This window comes from Thermobia domestica, chromosome 9 (genome assembly GCF_964235325.1).
Source record: "Thermobia domestica chromosome 9, izTheDome1.hap1.1, whole genome shotgun sequence".
NCBI classification, from domain to species: domain Eukaryota; kingdom Metazoa; phylum Arthropoda; class Insecta; order Zygentoma; family Lepismatidae; genus Thermobia; species Thermobia domestica.
Genome location: NC_137462.1, coordinates 40141401 through 40164672, shown reverse-complemented (window position 1 = coordinate 40164672; position 23272 = coordinate 40141401). Strand labels below are relative to the sequence as shown.

The window sequence follows — 23272 nt, the reverse complement described above, 5'->3', positions numbered from 1 at the left end:
TCGGCCACCTAGCATAGGTTGCTTTGTGTTTTCTGACAATTATTTCTGGTAACAGAAAGTGTTTGTTTAGGTATCTGGGGCCTACCTGGACGTAACCAAATCTACTCTAAGTAGGCCAATCGACAACATAGTTTGCGAAAACAGTAATCCTATTTACGTATATTTAATACAGTCGTGTGTAGTAGTAATGGCAAAATTATTATTTTTTGTGCTACAGTTTCGTTTTAGTCACATGGCGATGCTGAAGAAAGTGAAAGCGGCTACCCTGAGGACCCAACGATAAAAATACTCCTCCCCTTTTGGCTTTCAGCCCGCAAATCTGCCTCCGCTTTACATATTTGCCCGTCATTACATTTGAAGTAATTTTTGAAGCACTTTTGAGATACCCAATAAAGTAAACTTGTTCCGCCACTTTGTTTGTACAGCGTTACCTAAAAATATCAATAGGTTAGATTAGATCTGTTTTTCACCTTGTAATCAAGGGGTCCAGGTATCGATTCCCGGTGGGGCCCTATAAATTATCTCATTTGCAAAGCGAGTAGTGATTAGGATGTCAGTTGAAACAGGAAGGCTTTTAGTGTTCATTTAGCACCCATAGCTTCTTAGTGGCTGAACTAACGTGGGAATCAGTGTACGTTTTATCAGGGTTGGCTGGTTTAAACCAAGGTGGTTTAAACCATGGTTTAAACCAAGGTTTAAACAGCTGGTTTTTTCAAAAAAAACCAACTGGTTTAAACCAAAAAACAAAAAAATGTTCGTAAAAGTGTAAGTGTTTGTAAAATCTTGATGAACACACATTTGTGGGTTACCACGTTTCACTCCCGTATATTATTCGTATTATATTCAGACCTAAATTCCCCATTCATTACTCAAAAAGATTATACTACAAAAGCAACTTTTTTTTTTTTACAAGTTTATAAATGTTTATTTTGTGATTTTTTGTAGTTATTATTATTGTTATGTAATTGTAATCGAAGAAAAATTCTAAATATTGTTTCGTTTCAATGTTTACTATTGATAAAATACATCGAAAATGCCGTACTTTGTGTGTGTGGGGGGGGGGCGTCATACAGACCCCACGAGAGGCATTTAGTGAAATGAGAAGTATCTTTGGTATCTATTTATGTATAAATGAGTCTGAGCCAAAGTGGACTCAAATAATTCGTATCTTTAATCACTTTTCTTACTGATTATTTCTTTAATTTGTACGAATAAAAGTCGTTGTTAACTAACTTGAACTAGATTAGTTCTTCTGTACTCCGTCGTACTTTGAAATTGTTCATATGTAATTAATTCTGTGTAATGGTTTCACTTGTGCAACTGTTTATCTTTTTGTCCTTCTGAAATGACTCTTGACAGTTATATTAAGAAGCATGTAAAGATCAGTACAACGTATTTTTTTTTTATCAGGATTCCTTCGTGAGTGAGTCGGCAGACGTATCGCATTTGTGGCCAATTAGTCCTGGTTCCGAGTTCAAATGGAGGACAATTTCTCTCGGATGTAACTCGAGAAGCGGTTTTTATTCCGCTTTAAGCTTATGTGACCCCTTCCAGCATAACCCGGTTGTTGCATAATAACATCAAGGCGAAACAAACTTATTTTTGTCCATATATGATATGAATATATAGAGCAAATCATTTAAACCATATACCTTAAACCTGGTTTAAACCAAAAAAACCGGTTTTTTTGGTTTTTTTAATAAAAACCATGGTTTTTGCCAACCCTGCGTTTTATAGTAGGATCTTATTTTAGTTGCATGGCGGAAAACGATTAGATCATTTGAAATTAACATTTCGACCAGGATATTTATGATGTTACTTTGATTAAAGTGCGTATTCTAAGTGGGAGCTGGAAAGTCAAAATTGGTACGAAAAGTTGACTATCTCACGATCTTTTCAAGCTACGAAGATGAAACTTGAAAGATTAATTGCATATTAAATATAAGTGGACGCGTGTCCCAGTGGTTTTGAGAATTCTCATTTTAAGGGAAAGAAGAGGGCATTTCCTATGATTTCTTCATGTTGATAGCAATGCTGCCTGTTGTTTCTGATCACATCAGAAGGAAACGGTTGAACAATTTGAGATAAATGTATGAACATTTTTTGTGCCCACCGTAAGTCTGTTCTTATCATTACTTTGATTCAAGGGCCAGTTTTAATACCTTAAAAATCATCACTGAATTCGTATTTACAGATGAAGAAATTGACGACGACACGTTCCAACATCTCACTCCGGATCTTATAAAGGAGTTAATCCCAAAGGTGGGTCCACGAATTAGATTTATGAAGAGCTACGAGAAGTATAAGGAGGATATGAAATTACACCAGCCGATATCTTGTTCCACTCCAGTGTCAGAAACAACGGAAAGTAGTAGTTCTTCTGTTAATGAGGTACGAAATTCAGCAGAAATACAGTTAATTAACTAAGTACGTTTTTTAGGGTATTTGTTCGAGCTTCCCCAATTAGTAATAACAGATACTTTATCAATACACTAATTTTAATACAGCGCATTTCCTAAAAGCGAAAATATCTAATTCATTTGTTAATATTCATAACTGTTGGATCACACTGATGACAATCAAGTAAGGTACAATATGTACTCATTTTTGTACTAAGTTTAGCTCCAATCAGTTCATAATTGTTCCTGTAATTTTGTTTTTATTTACAGACTCTCTTGTGTTGCATATCAACTGAAGGGCATTGCAACAACTTTAAAATGGGCCGGAAATTAGTTTTATATGACTGAGGGTTACGGACTTATGACAACTTATGTATATAAAACTGCGGAATTTTTTGTGGGGTTGGGCAATTTTCAAAAATATGTTTAAAAGTAAAAAAAAAAAAAAAAAAAAAAAAAAAAGGACTTCTGTCTCACCGTGTACTAAAAGTTAAGTGAATCTGAAAGGTTCAAGCTTAGTGTTGATTTGACATGGAATGACTGCAATATGGATGAGCGTTTGATCTTGTATCTCAGTAGCATCTTCAAGTGAATGTTAAAAGTAGAACTCCGGACACATATCTCAGAAGTGATTATGATAGGATCTACTTTCAGATAAATATTCATAACTTTAAAACTGCATATGATTATACGTGACAGGTTTTGCGACAATTTCTTTTTTCAGGCTGCGCCATTCTGGAAAAAAGCACGTTATTAAAACCCACTAAGCTTTGCACATTATCTTATTGTCGGAACTATATCTGAAATACTGATCTTTATAGGAAGGACAGTATTGCAAATACATGAATTTTAGTATTAGATATCAAGGTGAAATGACTTCCGTGATATTTTTTTCCTGTATATCTCCCTGATTTAAATCAGTCCACAGTGCAACATACTAGTTGTTTGGTTTTTGATCTACTTACCTAAAACTTTTTTTTTCTTTGTGAGCAACATCTTCGGGACGGTGTTCCTTAACATGTTGAAAGGACCATATCTCAGTATGACAGAATTGCCTATAGGCTATTTCTATCTTGTTGGAAGATATTGGTCCATCAGCCACGCATCGTCGTTTAGAAAAAATACCATGCTACAGGTAGACTTTTTGGAAAAATATCATCTTTTTTTGTCATTTGTAAAATACGCCTATCGACATTACGCTTCTAGTTCTACTTGTTTGATAGAGCGATCAATTGGAAGAAAATATTCTCTACAATACGATACGGAGTTGAAGAAAATATTTATCCAACGTGTAGCTATGGTTCAAGATGCTATTTATCCAACGTATAGCTATCTTTCAAGATGCATTCTTTTCGCTTCTCCAAAACTTATTTATGTAGTTATTGTCTTGGTGAGGGCCTTAATTCACTTTGTGACACATAACACTGACCGAGTATTTCTACTGTGAGGAAAGAGTGGATTATTCAGTGGCCTCTTTGTATTCTCGACTTTCTAGTCCAAAAGAATGCTGTGGCGACGAAGCTATGGCTAACATGATATATATTTAGATAGACGCATGGCGTTGATTTCTGCGAAATGTTAAGATCAGTTTCTGTGCTACAGGATCTACTTTTTTGTGTGTGTGTATGTTTGTTTGTTTGTTTGTTTTGTAGTGGATTCGTTTTGTTTTTTAGCCTCAATGAAACTATGTCTTTAAACATTATACAATGCGTTTCTTTGTATTGAAGATTGAATTTGTAATAACATTCAAGTCATTATAGGATGCTTCATGCCGAAAATGGTAGATTTTCCGAAAGAAAAAAAAAAAGCTTCACGAGATGAAAATACGTTCTAAATTTATTGGTACCAAGAAATTAATTCAAAAACTAACAAACATATTAACGAGTCTTTTTAATGCTAAAATATACAGCTATTATCTCTTTAAAAGATTACACATGTAACTGAAATATCACCAGAAACTGGCATGTATCCTTTGTACAACGAATGAATCTATTTTCAGTAAGTACTGCATATAATTTCAGTTTCAGGTGTGTGACTTTACTGTTATTACCGCTGCTGCTGGTGAAAGCGCTGAAACGTATTTGTACGAAAGTTTAAACTGTGAAGACGTGTTGGATTCAGCGGTTAATAACTCACCGGAGCCACGTAAGTTTAACTTTGATTACAGTTCAACTTCAAACCTACATTGTGCACATGAATGGTATGGTTATGGCAAATTATCATCTCTGTGATAAATTTTAGGGTAAATGGAAGAGTTTGTAACTTTACCGTACTCAAACGATGACCCTTATTAATGAGACAAAAGTAGGTATCTTTAGGCCTCAGAAAAGCTAAATATCTATTATTGAAAGGATTTGATTATCTATGAGAAAGACGTCGCAAAGTATGTATTTCAACCGTTAATGTGAAGTATTGTTACAGCAGCGGATATGGCCATTGTTGTTGAAATTTTGGCTACTTTAACAACGTTTTACAGCTGTCTGGATCCTATATTTTAAAGCTGCTATAACATACTGTATATATTTCATCGTTTTAGTGGTGAGAGCTTTAAAACTGCATTTCTTTCTTCGATCCACCCTAATAAACGTATTTACATGCTTTCCGGATAGTTTCTTTCCCTGAATGATCGAAACTCGCGATTTACACGGTGACCAGTCAACCAAGAAAACCGGAAAAATCAGGAAATTCTGTTTAGAATCTTTAATTTTGTGAAGATTTGTAATTTTATGTCGTTTCGAAACAGGGTATTTCTGTTTAGATGCAAATATAAGATACTATCTTCCAAAGATAGCCGTTGATTTGTGCTGTTCCTATAACAAAATCACCCTTGTCTCTTGGATTCTGCCCGCAGACATCTATTCAACACTTAATGATTACTATTGATGCGAAGTTTCGTCTTGTAGCTATACCGGTTTGAACTGCATAGTTTGGCATGCACTGTTGTCAGTCAGTCAGTATTCATGGGTTTTATAGTATACTAAAAGGTCATTGAATACTGCATGTGAATTGAGCTAGAGCGAGTGCTAAACAATTTTGTAATAAACACAGTAGCTTCGTTCGCTGGAGACTCAGTATGAACACCGTGCTCGTGGGTTTTCTCGGGGTTCTCCCGTTTCCTCCCACTTTCTTCATTCCACCATTTCATTCATTACTCATCATCACCGTCTCCTTTAGCCTAACCGTCATAAACGTGGGACGTAAAACTTAAAGATTTCATTTCATTTTTCCGTATGAACACCGCTCTGGAATTCGCCCGAGACCCCATTTTTCCCCGTTAGGAACTTTTCTCCAAACCACGTTTTAGCTCTATGGGTTTTTTTTCCCAGACCCCATGCTTTCTCTCGATTGTTACACCGCCCCTACTCTCTACGAGTAACATTTTTTCTCTAGAATCCAAATTTATTACTTCTTATAAAAGTTATCATTTGAAAGTTTCAGATTGACCTCAGAGATATTGCTAGTGTTATTAATATGAAGTTAAAACCTACGTTCTCAGATGTTTATGAGAGGAAAGGTTTCAAATGGTTAGTACTGCTGTTCAAATCACCTTCTTTTCCCACTGAAGAGGTGCCTGTAAGAAAATAGTGGTGATTTCAGAATTGACTGTGAATAAACAAGGTAAGTTTAAGTGAATAAACAATATTACACGTCACGTGAAAAGTGAATGACTAAACGGGGACCTTTGGCATACCGTGCCGATACATTAACCACTACCCTACTCAGAACAGCCACACACACACACACACGTTCACTCCTGAAGTCTGTGATCTCCACTCAGACTACAATCTTGTACTACGGCCTAGCTCTTGTGCTTGAATAATCCAGTATTCATGTATTGAGAACATCTTTGGTCCAGTCATTCATTTTTTCACTGTTTCTGTGTTATTGAATTCGCACCTACAGATGACGTGGTGCATAAACAAATTGGATTGTTCTCTCCTTTCACGAATGTATAAGTTAATTTTATCGTTTCTAGTGTCACAGGAACAATTTCACATCACCCCTCGTGTTGAGTATGCGCATAAATCCGGCATCTTCATCCAATGGTGAACTAACTGTTATTCCTTATTAAATAATTGGTATAATCGGGTTAAAAGGAATTTAAGTTCCGATAAACCTGAAACAGACATGAAGGATAAAGATGGATAGGATTGCCTATTTTTCCTAGACTGACAACTACATTAAATCAGGGTTCTTAATGGTCAGGGAAAACTCAGTGAAAATGGTGCAGGTGAGGAAACTCAGAGAAAAAGGCTGAAAATCAGGGAAAGTCAGGGATGTCTTATAAAATATATTTTTTTCTAACATTAATTGTCCCCAATTTCAGTTTAGCCAACCATTAATGGTCACAGTATGAGACGTAGCTCAGATTTTTATGGGAGGTAAGTGGAATGCACGATGAGCAGTTGATTACTATTTGTCTCTATAGAATAAATGTTCTCATATATATAAATATTCACCGTTATCTATTCTTTATTTATATGTCAGCGTCATCCGACATACGTCATGAAAAAGTCATGGAATTTCCTATCAAAGGTCAGGGAGAAGTCAGGGAAATAAATTTCTCCAGATCAGTAGGAGCTCTGGAAATAGTATCTACACACAATACGATTTACGTATAGGTTTAAAACCACCTAAAACGCTAGAAAAGCACATCACCCAATTTAAGAGTTATTACACAGATGCCAATGAGAAATATGGTATTTGCGAAATAAAATGCAGTTGCCAAGAGAGTGAAGGAACACATTAGAGATTCGAAAGCGAAAATCCGGTGTCAGGTTTATCGAAACATTTAAAAGAAACGCAGTGCAGGGTAGAAGATTCAAAAATTTTATTTGGAGCCAGAAATGAAGTAGAGAGACTTTTTTGAAATTTTATTTATTCATTTAACGAAACCAAAAGTAAATCTAGACAAGGGATGACTGAGTGACGAATGGGAGGCTGTTATCACAAAATTTTCACAGTATTGGCATTATAATAAAAATAACATGAGTTAGCAAACTTCCAACAGAAATAGAAAAGGCGCACAAACTGACTGCCATATTTCAGTTTGTTTCAAGACCATCTGCAGATAGCTGACGCACTTGACAATGTGTTTTCCACATATCTTGTCCTCTTTGTAAGTCCGTTCCTTTCTGTTCCTTGATGTTTCTGTTCTTTTTCTTCCTGCTTTTAACCTTCATGACCAAGACTCCAGGGGAGAGTTGAAAACTTGGAAATTTAAAACTTCAAGAATTACAGAAACCTGTAAATAGAATACTCTCCAAATTGCTCTTGTCAGTTTGGTTTCCAGAGGTGACCTCTCCATTACTTTCAATACAGATTTCTGACATCCTACGCGACAATCTTTTCGAAATTCAAGAATGTCTTTTTCCGATAGTCTTGGCTTTTCGTAAAACATCTTTCGGTGTATAAGTTAGTCATGTTTACAAACTTAGCTTACTTTACGTTTTCACTTTCCTTGAAATCAATCATAACTAATCGCTGGCTCTTCAAAACGCTATCTTTTACAAAACAACCAGCAGCAGACAATATACTGGCCTGGAGGGAATTGCAATCGGAAAGAGCTAAGCCAGCTTTCGAGGGTGCGGGATCTCAGTGGTCGAGCGTTCACCTCCGGTGCTTAGGATCCCTGCTTCGATCCCAGCTCGCGCCGTGTGGACTTTGTAATGGACAAAAACCGTGCTCATGGGTTTTCTTGGGGTTCTCCCGTTTCCTCCCACTTTCTTCATTTCACTCATTATCACCGTCTCCTTTAGCCTAACCGACATAACCGTGGGTCGTTAAACTTAAATATTCCATTTCATTTATAATTTTCTAAGCCAGCTTTCCCTGAAACTCGCGAAGAAAAGGTTCATCAGTCTTTGGTAATGTTAAAGAACGTAGCTTTGCAACAAGAAGCTTGTCATTTGTGAAATGTCGTACAGTATCAAAACTTCCACATTGTGGTACTTTCTTCTTGCCAGCAGCACTTGTTCTTTGTTCAGCATTATTTCCATGGCCCGAGAAGTAACATCTAAATGTTTATGTTCATGCTAAGCTGGAAATTTGTTTGGGAAACAGAAATTCTGCGAATCTTTTGTAGTTTGTTCGACGAGCTGGAAAATTGTTAAATAAGTTATAAGTGGTTTACAAATAATCATCTACTTTCCAGCACATTTATTGCATGGGAGCTTAGAAAGCACAATTGATAAAGTGCTTCCCACAACTTCCAATATTAAGAAGGATCAGATCTGAGGTGAACTAGGAAGTACGTTTTGCAGATCACTTAAGGAAAAAGATTTTCTCGAAACCGGGAAAATGTCACGGAATTTTGAAATCACGAAAGAGTGGTTACCCTGACTTAATGTATCATTGTTGGTATCTGTAAATGATTGTTAGGCGTTACTTATGGATATTGAAATTCACATTGTTCTTGCAGTTTAGTTAGGACCCTTCTATGTACTTTTCTTCGTCGCTGTCCCTTCTTAATTGAATGTTCAGACGCCTATTTTTTCATATCTTTGCGTTCTTAACGTCCAGATTCTGAGATATTACATTTTCTTGGGTTACGAATGATATTCTTCGTGTTCCCTCCATCTTGGCAATACTGTTAGATAAGAGTATACGGGAGAATCTCCTTCAGTTTTCTCCACTTTTTCTTTGTAATGGTATGCATGAAGAATTAAGATGGCGTTCATCGTCCAACGTAGCTCCCAAAAACGTGCATCCAAAGGAAAGAAAAAAAATCGTTACTGAAGTTAGAGATCGTCTGTGCTTAACGTATGTCTTCAAATATCAACATCAATTCAATTCCTGCTTTGTATGAAGATATTGCACACGCTGGTTAGATAACATATACTACTCACCAATATACAGGATCCACTTTTAACAATTACATGTTCCTGTAATATAAAGCTTGATCAACAAGCAGCTATCATCATGTTAACACCTGTCTTCTTACTGTCATTAGGCAAGACCCGCCATTTTGTATCAAAAGATTCCTTTATCAATCTTGCATGTAGTATGTGTATGTAAAATACGTAAGTGTACGTTTGTGTAAAATTAGATGTTTTTTAATGATGTTTTTTTTTACCTCTGTAATAAAATGTTCTGTGCCATGTACTGTTTTACTTGACCCCATACTGACATACTGTACCTCACATTGCAATTATGAGTGAAGATAGTATACGTTCCTGTACACATATATATGTAGATACATGGATAAAATAACCATTTTCTTTGCAATATGCTTCTAGCAAGAGGAGGAATTAAGACGGCTCAAGCTGTAGTACCGGTCAATGTAATAGGAGAAACCAGTTTCCAGGCACAATGTGTACTACAGAACTTTGTAAGTATTCAGACTGTGACCCACTGCATCATTTTGCGGTGTTACTATAGTTAAATCCTCGTAGGTTGGTCTATGTTCAAATTTAGATAGGACGTGAAAATAAATTTCTTCAACGCGTATTATAAGCATGTAAATTGTATTGAAGTTCAGACATTTGTATATACTATTACCTGATACATATGTAAACTTTATAGTGGTAAAATACTTAAATCTTTTAAACAGCTGTCGACGGAAAGTCTACATTTTAGGCATAAAATTCTAACCACTTTCCTTTCAATTTAAAAGTAATGTCACTCTTACTACTATTACCGCAAAATATGATAATGTATTTTAATACTGCATGAAAGGTATCGTAATATATGGTTTATTCTGTTGGTAGATTTGTTTTTTCCCTGATAGTTCTTATTGCATAGCAGAGGCGATTTATTTTAGAAACAGTTATTTATGTTTCTCCCAAATGATATTGCAGTCAACTCTTGCTCTTAAGAATGAACCACATTTTATTTGGATATAATCATTTGATTTTATCAGAAGGTAGAATGATCTTTAGAAATGAAAGTATTTCAAAAAGCAGAAATAAAGAATCAGAATTAGGCACAGTTATAAGACGTTAAAGGGTTAGACTTCCTTCTCTGAAACTTTCGACTCTTTAGGTTGCCATTTGTAAGAGCAAGGTGTTTTGAAACTTACTGGCAGAAACATAATCGGGTGATTCTGAAGCTAAGTATTGACAGAGGGAACCGCTTCAAATAATCTTCAAATAATAGTAATATATTTTGGTCAATTTTCGTTTGCCATCACCAATATTTGTGGAACTGATTGTGATAAAATCAATTGCTGCATATCACTAGGATTTCTCAATATAATGCAGATATTGATTTTCGTCATAGAAGTTGTATTTTACTTACAAATTTCCCTTATACTACTGTGCTCAATATTGTATCCTTGAGTTACTGTAAACAATAATGTAATGTTTTCTTGTAGGATCTGTTAACCATTTTGGAAAATTCTTTAGATGGAAGAGAAGTTTTAAGTGAGTACAAGATACATAATTGTTTGAGCTCCAGGACGAGAAATTTACTAACTGAAGTAATCATACGTCACATTGGCGCCGACAAAAGGTTTGTTCAGTAAAATACTTGAATAAAAGAGCAGTATTTTCTGTTTTTGTTTTGTTATACGTAAGATTTATTTATTAAAGTATTTTTAATTGCATTCTTATTGTAGCTCTAAATTTGTTTTATATTTTGATTTGTTTCAAAGTGTGATTGAAGTGTAATCATGATATAGAGCGTGTAGTGACGTGAAAGAGGTTAAGTGGTAATTAAAGTTTTTTGTTTTTTAAGAAAAACCTGAAAGGGCTAACATGTAATATATCTGTGTGGCAAATTAGTAATAACGTAATGACTAACCTTGAAGAATCTTAAATCTTGCGTACAGTGAGTGAGTCAAGTATTCGAAGTAGGATCAGTTCATGTGAAATCATCCAGTCCGTGTTGCTCAAAGTTTAGATTTGCTTGAATTTTTTACAGTTAATGTGGCAGTATATTGAAAATTCAAGACGAGGGTTTTAAACATTCTGAACTCTTGTTTTATTTCTTTCGTGTTTTTTTTTTTTTTTTTGTTACTATTTTTAAGTGATGACACGAGCTGTTTTTGGAGAAATTTATGTTCGACGGAAAACTTCATAACTATTATTTTTGGAGATATCAAAATGATTAAAAGTCCATTCGATTCAGCAAACAATGAACGTAATTCAGATAGAAAAAAAATTTTAGAAACTGTCAAAGTGATCGCTGAGAATTGACTTTCAAAATAGTTGATTTACCGTGGAGGAATAGTAGTTTCGACTTAAATTTCAGTAGAAGAAAGTGATACTCATTTATATATATATATATATATATATATATATATATATATATATATATATAATAGATATTCTGTACGACTGTTGTTTGGGTAAATATGAAATCTTTGCAGCTGTTTCTATTTTATATAGAGTAATAACGAGCAAGGGTACGCATTAACACTTTCAGCCCCATGTGTATCTTTTTGATACACAGTGAGGGTTTACTGATGGACCACGTGTATCAAATAGATACACATGGGCTGACGGTGTTCATAGCAAACTGTAGTCTGGTCCCGGGATGAAATTTACTCAAACAGGGTTGGGGCTGAGAGTGTTAAAAAGTATCATACATATGGTCCATGTGTGTTGTAATTCGAAGACTCCTCGTGCCATCACTCTTTACACATCCCACGTTAAAGCCAACGAAAATAAAAAAAAACTCCACAACCACCACAAAAAATGTTCTCTTCCTGTTTTTTTGGATGAAGAATGGCCGGTAAATTTGAAGATAGTTAAGAATGTACTTTGTCTCTTTGGCTTAATATCTTTTGCGTGTGTTTTCCAAACTTCTTCACAAGAGGCTTTTGCTTCATTGCTTTTATACCATCTTGTTTTTAAATGGTAATTCCCAAAGACTTTCTCATGACCGTCAATTCCTGGCACTAAAAGGAATTTTCCTTGATTCAGTCTTACCGATAGAGCACTGTGGGCTTTGTTGTGATACCCTATATTAACATTATTCGGCGCTCTCATTAAAAGAAAATAAAGTGGTTCCGTAACTCCTGTCTATCATTCTCACTCACAGCCAGTTTGCGTGATATAGATCCAAATCTTGCGAGGTGCAAGATGCTGAATTAATATCAGCTGAAACATACTACACTGTAAAATACACCTCGATCATTTATATATATCGGAAATGTCACTGTTCATCTGAGTGATCCCGAAAACTATGGATTAGACACTAATATAGGTCATTTTCGATCATTATTATATATAGCTCCCCCTCCTTGCTGCGGCACAGGGGCATCAGAATTGTCACTGTTAATCTCAGCTACTCCTAAAACTATGGATTCGACACTAATATTAGTCATTTTCGATCATTTTTAACCCAACTATCTGGGCTGAACTTGGATTGAAACAGCATCAGAAGTGTCACTGTTTCTCTCATCGACCCTGAAAACTATGGATTCAACACTAATACCGGTCATTTTTGATCATTTTGAAATGTCTCTCCCCCTCCCCTACGCTGCATCGTCAAACTGAATAGCCTAAAGTAATCCCTGCCCCTAAACTCATGTATGTTGAAACTTTGATTGAGATCGGTCGGGTGGTTCAAGAGTAATGAAGTCACAGAGGCAGTTATTTTTATTTCGATTGTGTTTCGTATATCTCCCCCCTCCCCTCCGCTAAGTTGGCTTGTCAAAGTGAAACGATAGAAAACACCCAAGGCCCGACCCTCGTATATGTTGAAAATTTGATCGAGATTGGTTATGTGGTTCAAAAGTTATTAGGTTTTATTAGTTTTTATTTATACGTCCCTCCCCCTCCGCTAGGATCTACCATTAAAGTGAAATTGCAAATATGTTTTCAGATCCGAACCTCATGTATCTTGAAAATTTGATTGAGATCGGTCGGATAGTTCAAGAGTTATTAAGTTACAAAAATAGTCACTTTCAGTCTTATATAAATTGATTTTTATATATCTCCCCCTCCTTCTCCACCCCTACGTTTCTCCATCAAATTAAAATCATAAAAACGACCCCAGACCTGAACCTCATCTATGTTGAAAATTTGTTCAAGATCGGTCGAGTGGTTCAGGAGTTATTAAATGTTATTTATTTTTACACCACCTTTCTACCATCAAAGTGAATAGTCTAAAACTAGCCCAGCCTCGAACCTCATCCATGTTATAAATTTGATCGGCATCGGTCGGGCGGTTCAGGAGTTTTAGAGTCACAAACATAATGATTTTCAATTATATATATATATATATATATATATATATATATATATATATATATATATATATATATATATATATATATATATATATATGTGTGTGTGTGTGTGTGTGTGTGTGAGAGAGAGAGAGAGAGCATTATTTATTTATTTATTTATTTATGATGTTCATGCATGAATCAGTGTCTTCTGGTTTGCTGAAAACACTCGTAACAGTAATATCCACATGGCATATATCGTACAGTTATGATGTGTTTGTATTTTTCATTCCAGAATCACTAGTCAAACGTTTTCAACAATTACTGACTCCATTGTTCAAGTCTTCCCTACAGAAAACAAGGTTAGTACGTTCACATATGGGTCAGTTTCTTTCAAGTAATCCAAGAACTGGTTGCTTGTTGATTCGTAAAATATCTCAAGCTTACTCTACTCTTCGCCTCATAAATTACGAACTTTGGTCATGTTTTTTTATTAAGCGATTTGTCTTTGGCAGCCATATTATTGCACTCGCCTATTTTCACTGTTGAAAGAATTGTCAAAAACATTAATTGCTAAAACAAAACATATTGTCCTAGGACAATGTAACCAAAAGCAGTTTGTTGGTAATTTATTATTGTAAAAGATGACTCTGCTGGTTTTTTTAATTTCTATTCTCATTTTCAAGACAAAATTAAAAGTAAACATAGTAAAATGTACTCACAAGGATGACATCCGAGTACTAGAAACTTAAAAATCTAATACGTAAAGCTGAATCATTCACGTTCTTTTACGTTAGTGATTCACGTTAATTTATGTGATCTTTAGATTTGTAATAAAACAAATAATAAAAATTCATGTGTGAGGCCTTATGGCGTTGGGACCGTCCCAACGACATCTGTTAACGATTGGTGAAACTACATCCGCCTGAGTAACTAGGTGGGGGTCACCCGCTTGCGTCACTGCCCGCCAACAGGCGTATCAGGAACTTTCTAGACTAAGTTGTTATCAAGTCTGTATCTAGGTGCCTCCCCAGTTCGCCGCCTGACGCTGGATGGGCCCTAAAAGTGGTATTCTCCAGCCGGAAATTGAACGCAGGACCACGAGGACACTGGTCGAACACCATAGACGAACCATAGGAGTCCCCTTAATTTTTAATACTCACGTTTCTCTAATCATATTTACCTTTTCCTTTTACGTTTATGCGTGATGTGCAGATTGTCTTGCAGAGTCGAAAGCTCTCATCTAGTGTTTTTAGCTTCGAGAAATTTGGAATTTGGTATCCCTTGGTGAATACATTTTACAATCTTTTGCTTACTGCGCAGATATAGTGAACACAGTTAAATATACTATGTGAACTTTAAGTTAAATTAATTTGTTTTGTTTATTTATCTTTTGTTTTGTTTTGTGAGTCACACCTAATTTTAATTTTCTCTCAAATAGCATACCTACTATGTACCATATAGTGCATTTCAAGGAAAGAAGGTGTTAGCAAGAGGAAAATTATGGGATAAATACAATAATCGAAAGCGACATCTTAGACACAGTGGAGTTCTTCCGATTAAAGGAAAAAAAGATACTACTCCAAGCAGTCCAATTACTCCCGAAGGTAAAGAGTTTGATATAAATGTAGATATGTTAAATTATGAATCCCACAAATATTGTAGAACGTGCGATAGAACGTTCCAGGTGCTTACAAACCGAGTAATCAACCTTTTATACATTTCTCCCATCGTGTCGTCTGTCATTTTTAGAGCCTTGTGAATCAAGAGAAAATCGCCTCGCGAGGTCACGGTTGCATCCATCCGTAGATTTGAACTGTGTTAGTATATCTACAGTTATAGGGTTTCAGGAGCCAGTTCTCATTTTCGTGAGTTATCGGGGTATTATGATAAATTTTCGAATTATAATATTTACATTTAAGTGGATACCTAAGAAAATCAAAATTTAAGTGTTAGTTTAAATAAGTTCTTTATTTAGAGTATCACTTCAGTTCGATCAATATTAAAGCACAGTTACGTGTTCAATGGCAAGTGGTAGAAACAAGATATCTGAATAGTTAGAAGCACGTAGGGCATTACAGAGTACCGGTGTTTTATGGACCTGACTTCGTTGGTGTCTGCGTAACGAAAAAACATTCACAAGAGCGCATTCACTTATGTAGATCGAAAACCAGTCTTCTATTTTCCAAGTTTTTGCAATGTATGAAGTGATCGATAAATATTAGAGAATCTTTAAACGTACAATTAGTTGCTTGATATGGTTATTCATTATTATTAAGTCTTTAGACTATATTGAGTGTTGAATTCCAATGGACAGCAGATTCCTCGAAGCTTAAACTACAAATCAAGAGCTTTCGATTGTACAACACAATCTTCTTCGGTTTAAAGTTAAAAGGAAACTTAAAAAGTATAGATGGTAAACGATGACCGACGTTCAAATCCTAAAAAATCACGTTAGTAAATCAAGCAGTGCGTCAGTGCTTTAGTTTTACTTAATGTGATATTTAGATTTTGAACTATCAGTCGTCTTTTACCGTTTTTACCTTTTAGTCTCCTTTTATTGTTACGACCGAAGAAGACAGTGTTGTTCAATCGAAAACCCCTGATTTCTAACTTACACGTTGAGCAATCTGCTGTCCGTTGGAATTTGGTCTCCAATTGGTGATGACATTTTATATTATTTTCTTCACTGAGCAGATAGTATGTATAATGGATATTATTGATCCATGTACATAATTCACACTACTAATATTCGAAATCCTGATAATTTTAGAGAATGACGAGGAAGACCTTGAGGAATGCATTCTTTGGTTAAAAAATTCCATGGAACCTTGGGAGAAGGTCTGTGAATATTGGAAGAAAACTTCATCCAAACGAGTAGCTGATCTGCGTAACAGCAGTAAACCAGTTGCAGAGTATTTTTCGGAATTTCCAGTTTTAAAACAACCGTTGGGATATACATTGGTAAGTGATAGATATGTAATTAAATCTATGATTAAACTGTATAAAGTTGCATATTTTTTGTATTTCAAAATCATGTATACCGAGTGTGCTGAAGTGGGGTCAGCCCTCAAGAAACTTCTCTCCGGATGCATCCACTTTTAATTGCAAAATAAAACTACTTAGATACATCTGTATGAAGATTATTCACAGCTGGTTAAACAGCCAGCACCGGAAGAAACCGCTTTTACGATTACATCAAGCTTAATACTCCCATTTAAAACATATCTGGTTTTCTGTCTTTCACTGATGTTTCCCACAAGTCTTAGAACACGGATGGTCAAAATATATCATACGTTTAAGTTTAAGTCATAAGTTTAAAATATGGTCAAAATAGGTTGTGAAAGCTAAATAACTTCTTACAATTTTCGAATAAAAGTGATCTTATGTTACTTATTGTTCTTGTTTTAGATCGAAAGTGATTTTACCAAAAGGTTTCCTGATAAGGAAGTGTCTTTATATGCAAAATGGAACACAGAGAGTGAAAAGTTGAAACACATTTTCTTGAAAACCAAGCAAAGTGCACCAGACGCAGCGATCTATGCAAGACTTCTTGAACAGAATGAGTTAGATGTAGGTAAGTAGCACATTCACTCAGCGCATGTTTAACTGTTGTGAACTGTAACAGGAAAGCTCAATTATTATCAGTATTGTAGGGAGTGTTGTTAACAGAAAAAAAAAAAAAAAAACGTTCGTATTTTTTCAGAAATGAACATTTTTTTTTACAAAACAAAACATTGCCTCTCGTTTTTTTCTGAATTTCGTTTTTTTTTTTTTCAAATAGCCTACGCACAGCGTTACCAACTATGGATATTAAAGTTTCCCTAAATTTGGAAAAAACTTCGAGAATTTTGTTTATAAATCCGTACTTATATGTCCGAGCGCAAGTCAACTTACGGCAGTCGAACATTGGTCCTTACTGAACAAAAGCGGGTACAGACCGTTCCAGTGGAGTAATTAGGGGGCGCACTAACAATTCGTATTAGGTTCTAACCCTTGATTTTTTTTTTTTTTTTTTTTTAGATTTTCTCTACTTTTCTGTTGACCGTAATCTATTTTTTTGTAATTAGAAGCTTTGTTTCTTAAATATCGCCATGATACTTGTAGGCCATATTAGTGGTGTACCAATGTTCATTTTAAGATAGTTTGCGTCTGTCTGGTAGCAGTGTTGCCAGCTATAGAAAAATTTAATTCCCGATTTTAGAGGAAAATTTTGAAAACAAAATCCGTTTTGTCTCCATTGTTTCCTTCCTGTTGGCTACATCGGGACGAACGTACCAGCGTATCAAAGAATCGTTTTTGCTCTATACAACAACAGTATAGGAAGTTTCAATAGAATAATTGGGGGAAGTATAGTTGAGGTTTACAGTAGACCTTGTTCTCTAAGTGGGAAGATAACTCATACTTTTATAGGTAGAATGAGATATTTTTAAATGGCATGCTTACTTTATTAGATACCGTCACGATACTTGTAGGATATATTAGAGGGATGCCAAAGTTTATTTTAAGATAGTTTTTGTGTGTCTGGTAGCAGTGGTGCCAGCTAACAGAAAATTTTATTTTCCGATTTTAGGGAAAATTTTGGAAAATCTCCCTTTTGTCTTTATTATTTCCCTCTTGCTGGCTACATTGGAAGAAACGTACCGCTATCTGAAAGCCTCTTCTTTGACCTAGAGGATGCACCATAAAAGTTTCAATAAGATAATTTATTAGGGAAGCTGTAGCTCCGATATATCTTGATTTTTGCTCCTGAGGCGTAAAAACTGTCGAAATTTCATGTGTATGATGACAGATTTTTTTTCTTTCTCTCCTTGCATCTAAGCCAGCGACTTCAGGTTTTCACTGTACCTTATCAACAGACCAAAAATATTTTTAGGTGATTTGGACCGATGTAGCAACAGTGGTGCTGAATACAAAGAATCTTGAAAATCGGTTAGGGAAGTTTTTGTAAATTTTCACCCTACATTTCCCTCAATATTTCCCTCCCATTGGCAACAGTGCAACGTAACCTACATGAAAAATAGCAACATCCCTTTTCTAACAAACTAGGCCTTAACCAATTCAATCGGATTAATGGTTTTTGAGCAATAACTCACTAACTGAAAATGTAGGGAAACGCCAAAAATGACCTGGGTCCGAAAGGGATAATCAGACAATTTTTTTCGTATAGGTACAAAGAAATGAACGATATGTAAGTTACGAGGGCTTCGACTCAAGTTCTGCTGATTATTTCACGTATCTGCAACATAAATCAATAAATAATAGTTCTCAGAAAAAAAACACATTTGAAAAAAAAATGAAAAAGAACGGCTTTTTATTAAAAAAAAACTTCACAGTAAAAAAACGTTTTTTTACAACACTAATTGTAAGACTCACGTAGTATGTTAAATATAATTAAGTATTTGAGTGTGTGAGTAGTGCAAATAAGTTTCATTTGGTAATACAGGAATGGTTTTCCAGTACTTTATGTGAAGCGAGCAAGTGTTGCGAATTTTTTTTTTTTTTTAAATGATATGTGCCATCCTGGGATCGTTCGTCAGTCAACTTGGCAATATCACACGCCTGCTTTAATACGCTCGCCGAACATATGTACATGATTAAATGTACATTTATATGAAAATCATAATCTACACTAAACAGTTTTAGGTTTAGCTTGACATTTCACTGAACTTCAAAACGAGCTAAATCTCTCTATTGATACGCTTTCTCAGTTCTGAAGAAACGTTATCTTACAAAATATACAAGAACTCTTCTGAACAACATCAGATCAATTTAAAACTTGATATACGTATTAACAATAAACTTCTTTAAAAGCTATCATAGTTTGGTTTCGAACAAATGAGAGTAATTCAAGTTATGAATTGTTGAAGTCAGCCCTCCGTTCCAACTTGTCGAAAACCAGCACTTTGTTTTAACATACGGTAGACATTTAACGAAACCTTAAAACTTGTTCTTTACTTAATTTAACCCAGATTTTTTTTTAGCTTAGCTTAGCTTAGCTTTATGTACTTCTAGGAGTAAACATTTTATTTATATCTAAACTCGTGTGTCTATAGTTTCCTCATGACAGCAAATATGTTATAAATTTCGACGCGACCACATTTTAATACCAGCAATAAATTTTGTAAAAATTAATGATTAAATTGTGGCTATTTTCTGTGAATTAAACAATTAATATGATCGTACTTGAATTGTACATCGTACTTGAATGGATTTAAATGTCAGTCTACTTCTCTTTTCACCCTATAGAAACTGAAAGTACACCGAATGTCAACCTCACTTTTTAGTCACATTCGTATAGTGTAAAATCGTAGTAAAAATGGAAACTACTCATTGGATCTGTATCAAAACTAATCCAACGTATGCGTAGTTAGAAACCAATGCAATTAGGATATGGTATTTGGTATTCAATACATTGTATCCATTAGGTTTCGTAATGTGATATTATTCATGTTATATAGGCATATTCTTTTAAGACGTTACAGTTTAAAGCAATTGTACTAATTACATTTACATTTTTTATACTTACAGGAGCCAGAAATGTAATTCTGCTGCTACTTTTAGGTAGACATTTTCCTCCTGTTACTTCGTCGGTAAAGAGGAAAGATAGCGGAGGATACTGGAAGCCAACAAAGTTAGAAGCGCAGCAGGGATTCCTTTTTCATGTTAAGGTATGTTGCTTTTTAAGTTAAATACCGTATAGTAGAAATAGAGAAGTATATGGATCAAATAAAACCTGAGGAAGAAATAAAATGAAAAAGTGCAAAGGAAGAGTGGATGTTTGCGTCAGATCAATCGAAAGATTGTTTATCCGAGATACATTGTTAAATGATTCAAAAAGGTGGTCTAAATCGAGTAACTGTTTCTTCAAGTTTCATAATAAATTTTCGAAATCCCATAAATATTCAGTTATATATATTCGAATTATATATATATATATATATATATATATATATATATATATATATATATATATATATATATATATATATATATATATATATATATATATATTGCTGTAAGTTATATTTCAAATTTTCTGAAAGAAGAAATGCGAAGGTTTAGAGAGAAAGAAATTACTAACACTCATTCTCTCTGTCAGAACAGAGGAAATATATATATGACACTTTAGTATTGAGTCTGACGTCACTTTCTTTTTCAACTCTTCGCATTTCTTGTTTCAGATAGTTTACAATGTAACCTAGCAGCAACCAGCAAAATTTAAATGTATGTGAAATTAATTTTTATGGTTACGTTTCATCGAAAGTTTGAGGGGACACATTACATTTGTTGGCACTATTTAATTATTCACATGTACTTTTGCACAGCCGAACGTGAGTTTCGTTATCGACGCTGCAGAAAGGGGAAAATTGATTCTCAAGTTTTAAGATCATTTCCATATTGCAGCTAAAGCGAACGTAGCAGAAAAATCAGTGTAATGTCAAAACTCACAAGTTCGATATAAAGTTGGACGGTGCTTTCTTGTATAAAACTTATACAGCTGGATAACGCGTCTCAAACTGGTTCAGTGTACGGAGTCTAATTTTTCGCAATCTCTTAGTCATAGTGAGACCTTCAGGTAGAAAATGATGTTACTTATGTCCAAACGCATTATAGCTACCAAATATCAATTTGGTATAAAATGTGTCGTTGTGGCCAAATTGAAAGCGTTCCGTACTCACTTCCAAGTCGGCTACAAATACACTTCACATGCATTGATACTAGGTGGCTCTTGTGCGTTTGTTACATTACATCACTTGCAACCTCCAAATTTCGCCCTTGATAAGGGGCTGCGAAAAATGAAACTCCCCTACACTGAATCAGTTGGTCACGTCCTCCGCCACCATAAGTTTTATACAGCTTGGCGCCCCACTTCGTACCGTATTCTTATCACTCATTGCGCAACATAATTTTATATGAATTTACACATAAAGCCCCAAAAGCAGGGGATGAAAATCGTGTTTTGTGTGTGTGTAATTTTTATCAACGAACAGTTTTTTTTTCTAATTCTTAAATTAGAATTGCGATTTTATCTTTTTGTTTAGTGGCACAGTTCCATTGAATGCTGCTTATAGCGAATATGTGGTTCTAAACGAAAATCATTGTATTGGTACTATTTACCCATTTACTTTACTGAATTGTGATATTTGTACTCAATCTAAAACCCGTCTATAATGCAACTAAATCACGCAATATGCCTTTTTATTTTCGAATTATAAGTAATGTTTAAGGACTGTAATTTTACTAGGTAAAATGTACCCTTATTATCTTTCATGGCTTTGAAAATTTACAGAAAATGCATGAATTTAAGGACCATCGTTTTTTTTCTTACTCTTTCCAATTTCCCTTTAAGTTCATCCCAGGGGCGAATGCAGGACCGACTTCTGGCGGGGACGGTGGGTTGCCATACTGTTACTTTAAGGGCTCCAAACTTTGGGATGGGTTTTATTTATATATATAAAATAAGAAAGTTTCCTCTTCTGGGGGGGGGGCAATTGCCCCCCCCCTTGGATCCGCCCCTGGTTCGTCCTAGATAAAGGAAGGCACAGTTTTCATCTTAATACCGTGTTTATATTGTCTCAGAAAGTAAACAACTGCGTCAAGTGCTATATCACCTTAAACGCACTCCCGTGTTGCGGTACAATACCAAAAGTGAAGAAAAAATAAGAGTTCATTTTGATACGTTGAACTTCAATTTACCTTTTCCAGACATAAATTCAACTATATGAGCATATGAGGAAGATTTTTTCACGCGACAAATTGTCAGACTTTTCTTGGTGTAGTAGGAAGCGAATTTTAGATGAGACCTAAAGAAAGACCGAAAGGATCAAATACTCCTAGTAGCTAGTTAACTTTTTCCTCCGCAGTAGTGAATAATTACATAAATGTAATTCCGAAATCGAACCCATTGGAAAGGTTTCATTATCATGTCCACATGGTAATTTGTACATTCTTTTATTATTGGTTGGAACGTCCAAAACTCAAGAATCACGAATCATATTGATGCGCATAAAAATAGCGGTAACCTCACATGCAAACATAAGAAATGCCCCCAGGACTTCTATAATGAAGAATGGAAAGCCAATAAATCACCATCACTTAGCTAGCACCTCGAACCAATACTTCTCGCTAAACGAAACTTCCAAGGCGAAGACTCACTTTCATTGGGCTAATGCTCATACATCCATTGTCTGCAGTATTTCCTCATTCATTGAGCAGAGGGTCCGCATAAATACATACATTAAGATTGTCCCTACAGTAGGTTTTATTTCAAATGCATGATATTTATTCCAGCTTTTGAACATAATCTTATCAAATATTTGTGTTTTGCAGGAAGCATCTGACCTCCAGGCAAATTTAGAAGCACATCATGAGAAGATGAAAAGATTCGGCTGTGGTGTTCAACCTTTGCCTGTAGTTATAGCGAAGGATATAAAAAATCCAGAAGCATATTTCGTGTGCATCGAAACTCAGTTATACAGGATGGAAACAATTTTGAAGGCCATGGATATCTGCTTCAAGTGTTTCCATGTATTACACTTGCAGTACCCGAAGGAAAGTGAACAAGCTTGGATATTCATCCAACAACATATCTACGAAATTTTTACCCAGTGGGACAAGAAGTTCACAGCTGTAAGTAGTTTAATAACGCAAATAAACTGCAGCAGCCTTGAATAATGTTTTTGCAGTTGGACAAATATACAGCTGTAAATGAATTTATGTTAGAGGAACTGCTGTAGAAATCAATAGTGCGTAT

General features: G+C 35.1%; 2 protein-coding genes across 5 annotated transcripts in view; one reads left to right on the top strand and one right to left on the bottom strand.

The window, feature by feature from the left end:
* Positions 1–23196, top strand: part of LOC145694597 (uncharacterized) — a 27907-nt gene extending 4711 nt beyond the window's left edge. Inside the window, exons 2-11 of one of the 4 annotated variants that reach the window (XM_081770968.1) lie at positions 2195–2391; positions 4427–4544; positions 9638–9729; positions 10714–10850; positions 13811–13877; positions 14957–15122; positions 16289–16479; positions 16927–17092; positions 20047–20186; positions 22849–23196. In XM_081770968.1, the coding sequence (XP_081627094.1) occupies positions 2195–2391; positions 4427–4544; positions 9638–9729; positions 10714–10850; positions 13811–13877; positions 14957–15122; positions 16289–16479; positions 16927–17092; positions 20047–20186; positions 22849–23193 (1619 nt within the window). In that variant the 3' untranslated portion in view covers positions 23194–23196. Of the gene's footprint in view, positions 1–2194; positions 2392–4420; positions 4545–6759; positions 6782–9637; positions 9730–10713; positions 10851–13810; positions 13878–14956; positions 15123–16288; positions 16480–16926; positions 17093–20046; positions 20187–22848 lie in introns of those variants that run through there. The other 3 variants (XM_081770967.1, XM_081770970.1, XM_081770969.1) reach the window with 3 other exon arrangements.
* Positions 1–23272, bottom strand: part of LOC145660795 (putative fatty acyl-CoA reductase CG5065) — a 75583-nt gene that overhangs the window by 41411 nt on the left and 10900 nt on the right. The window lies entirely within an intron of this gene.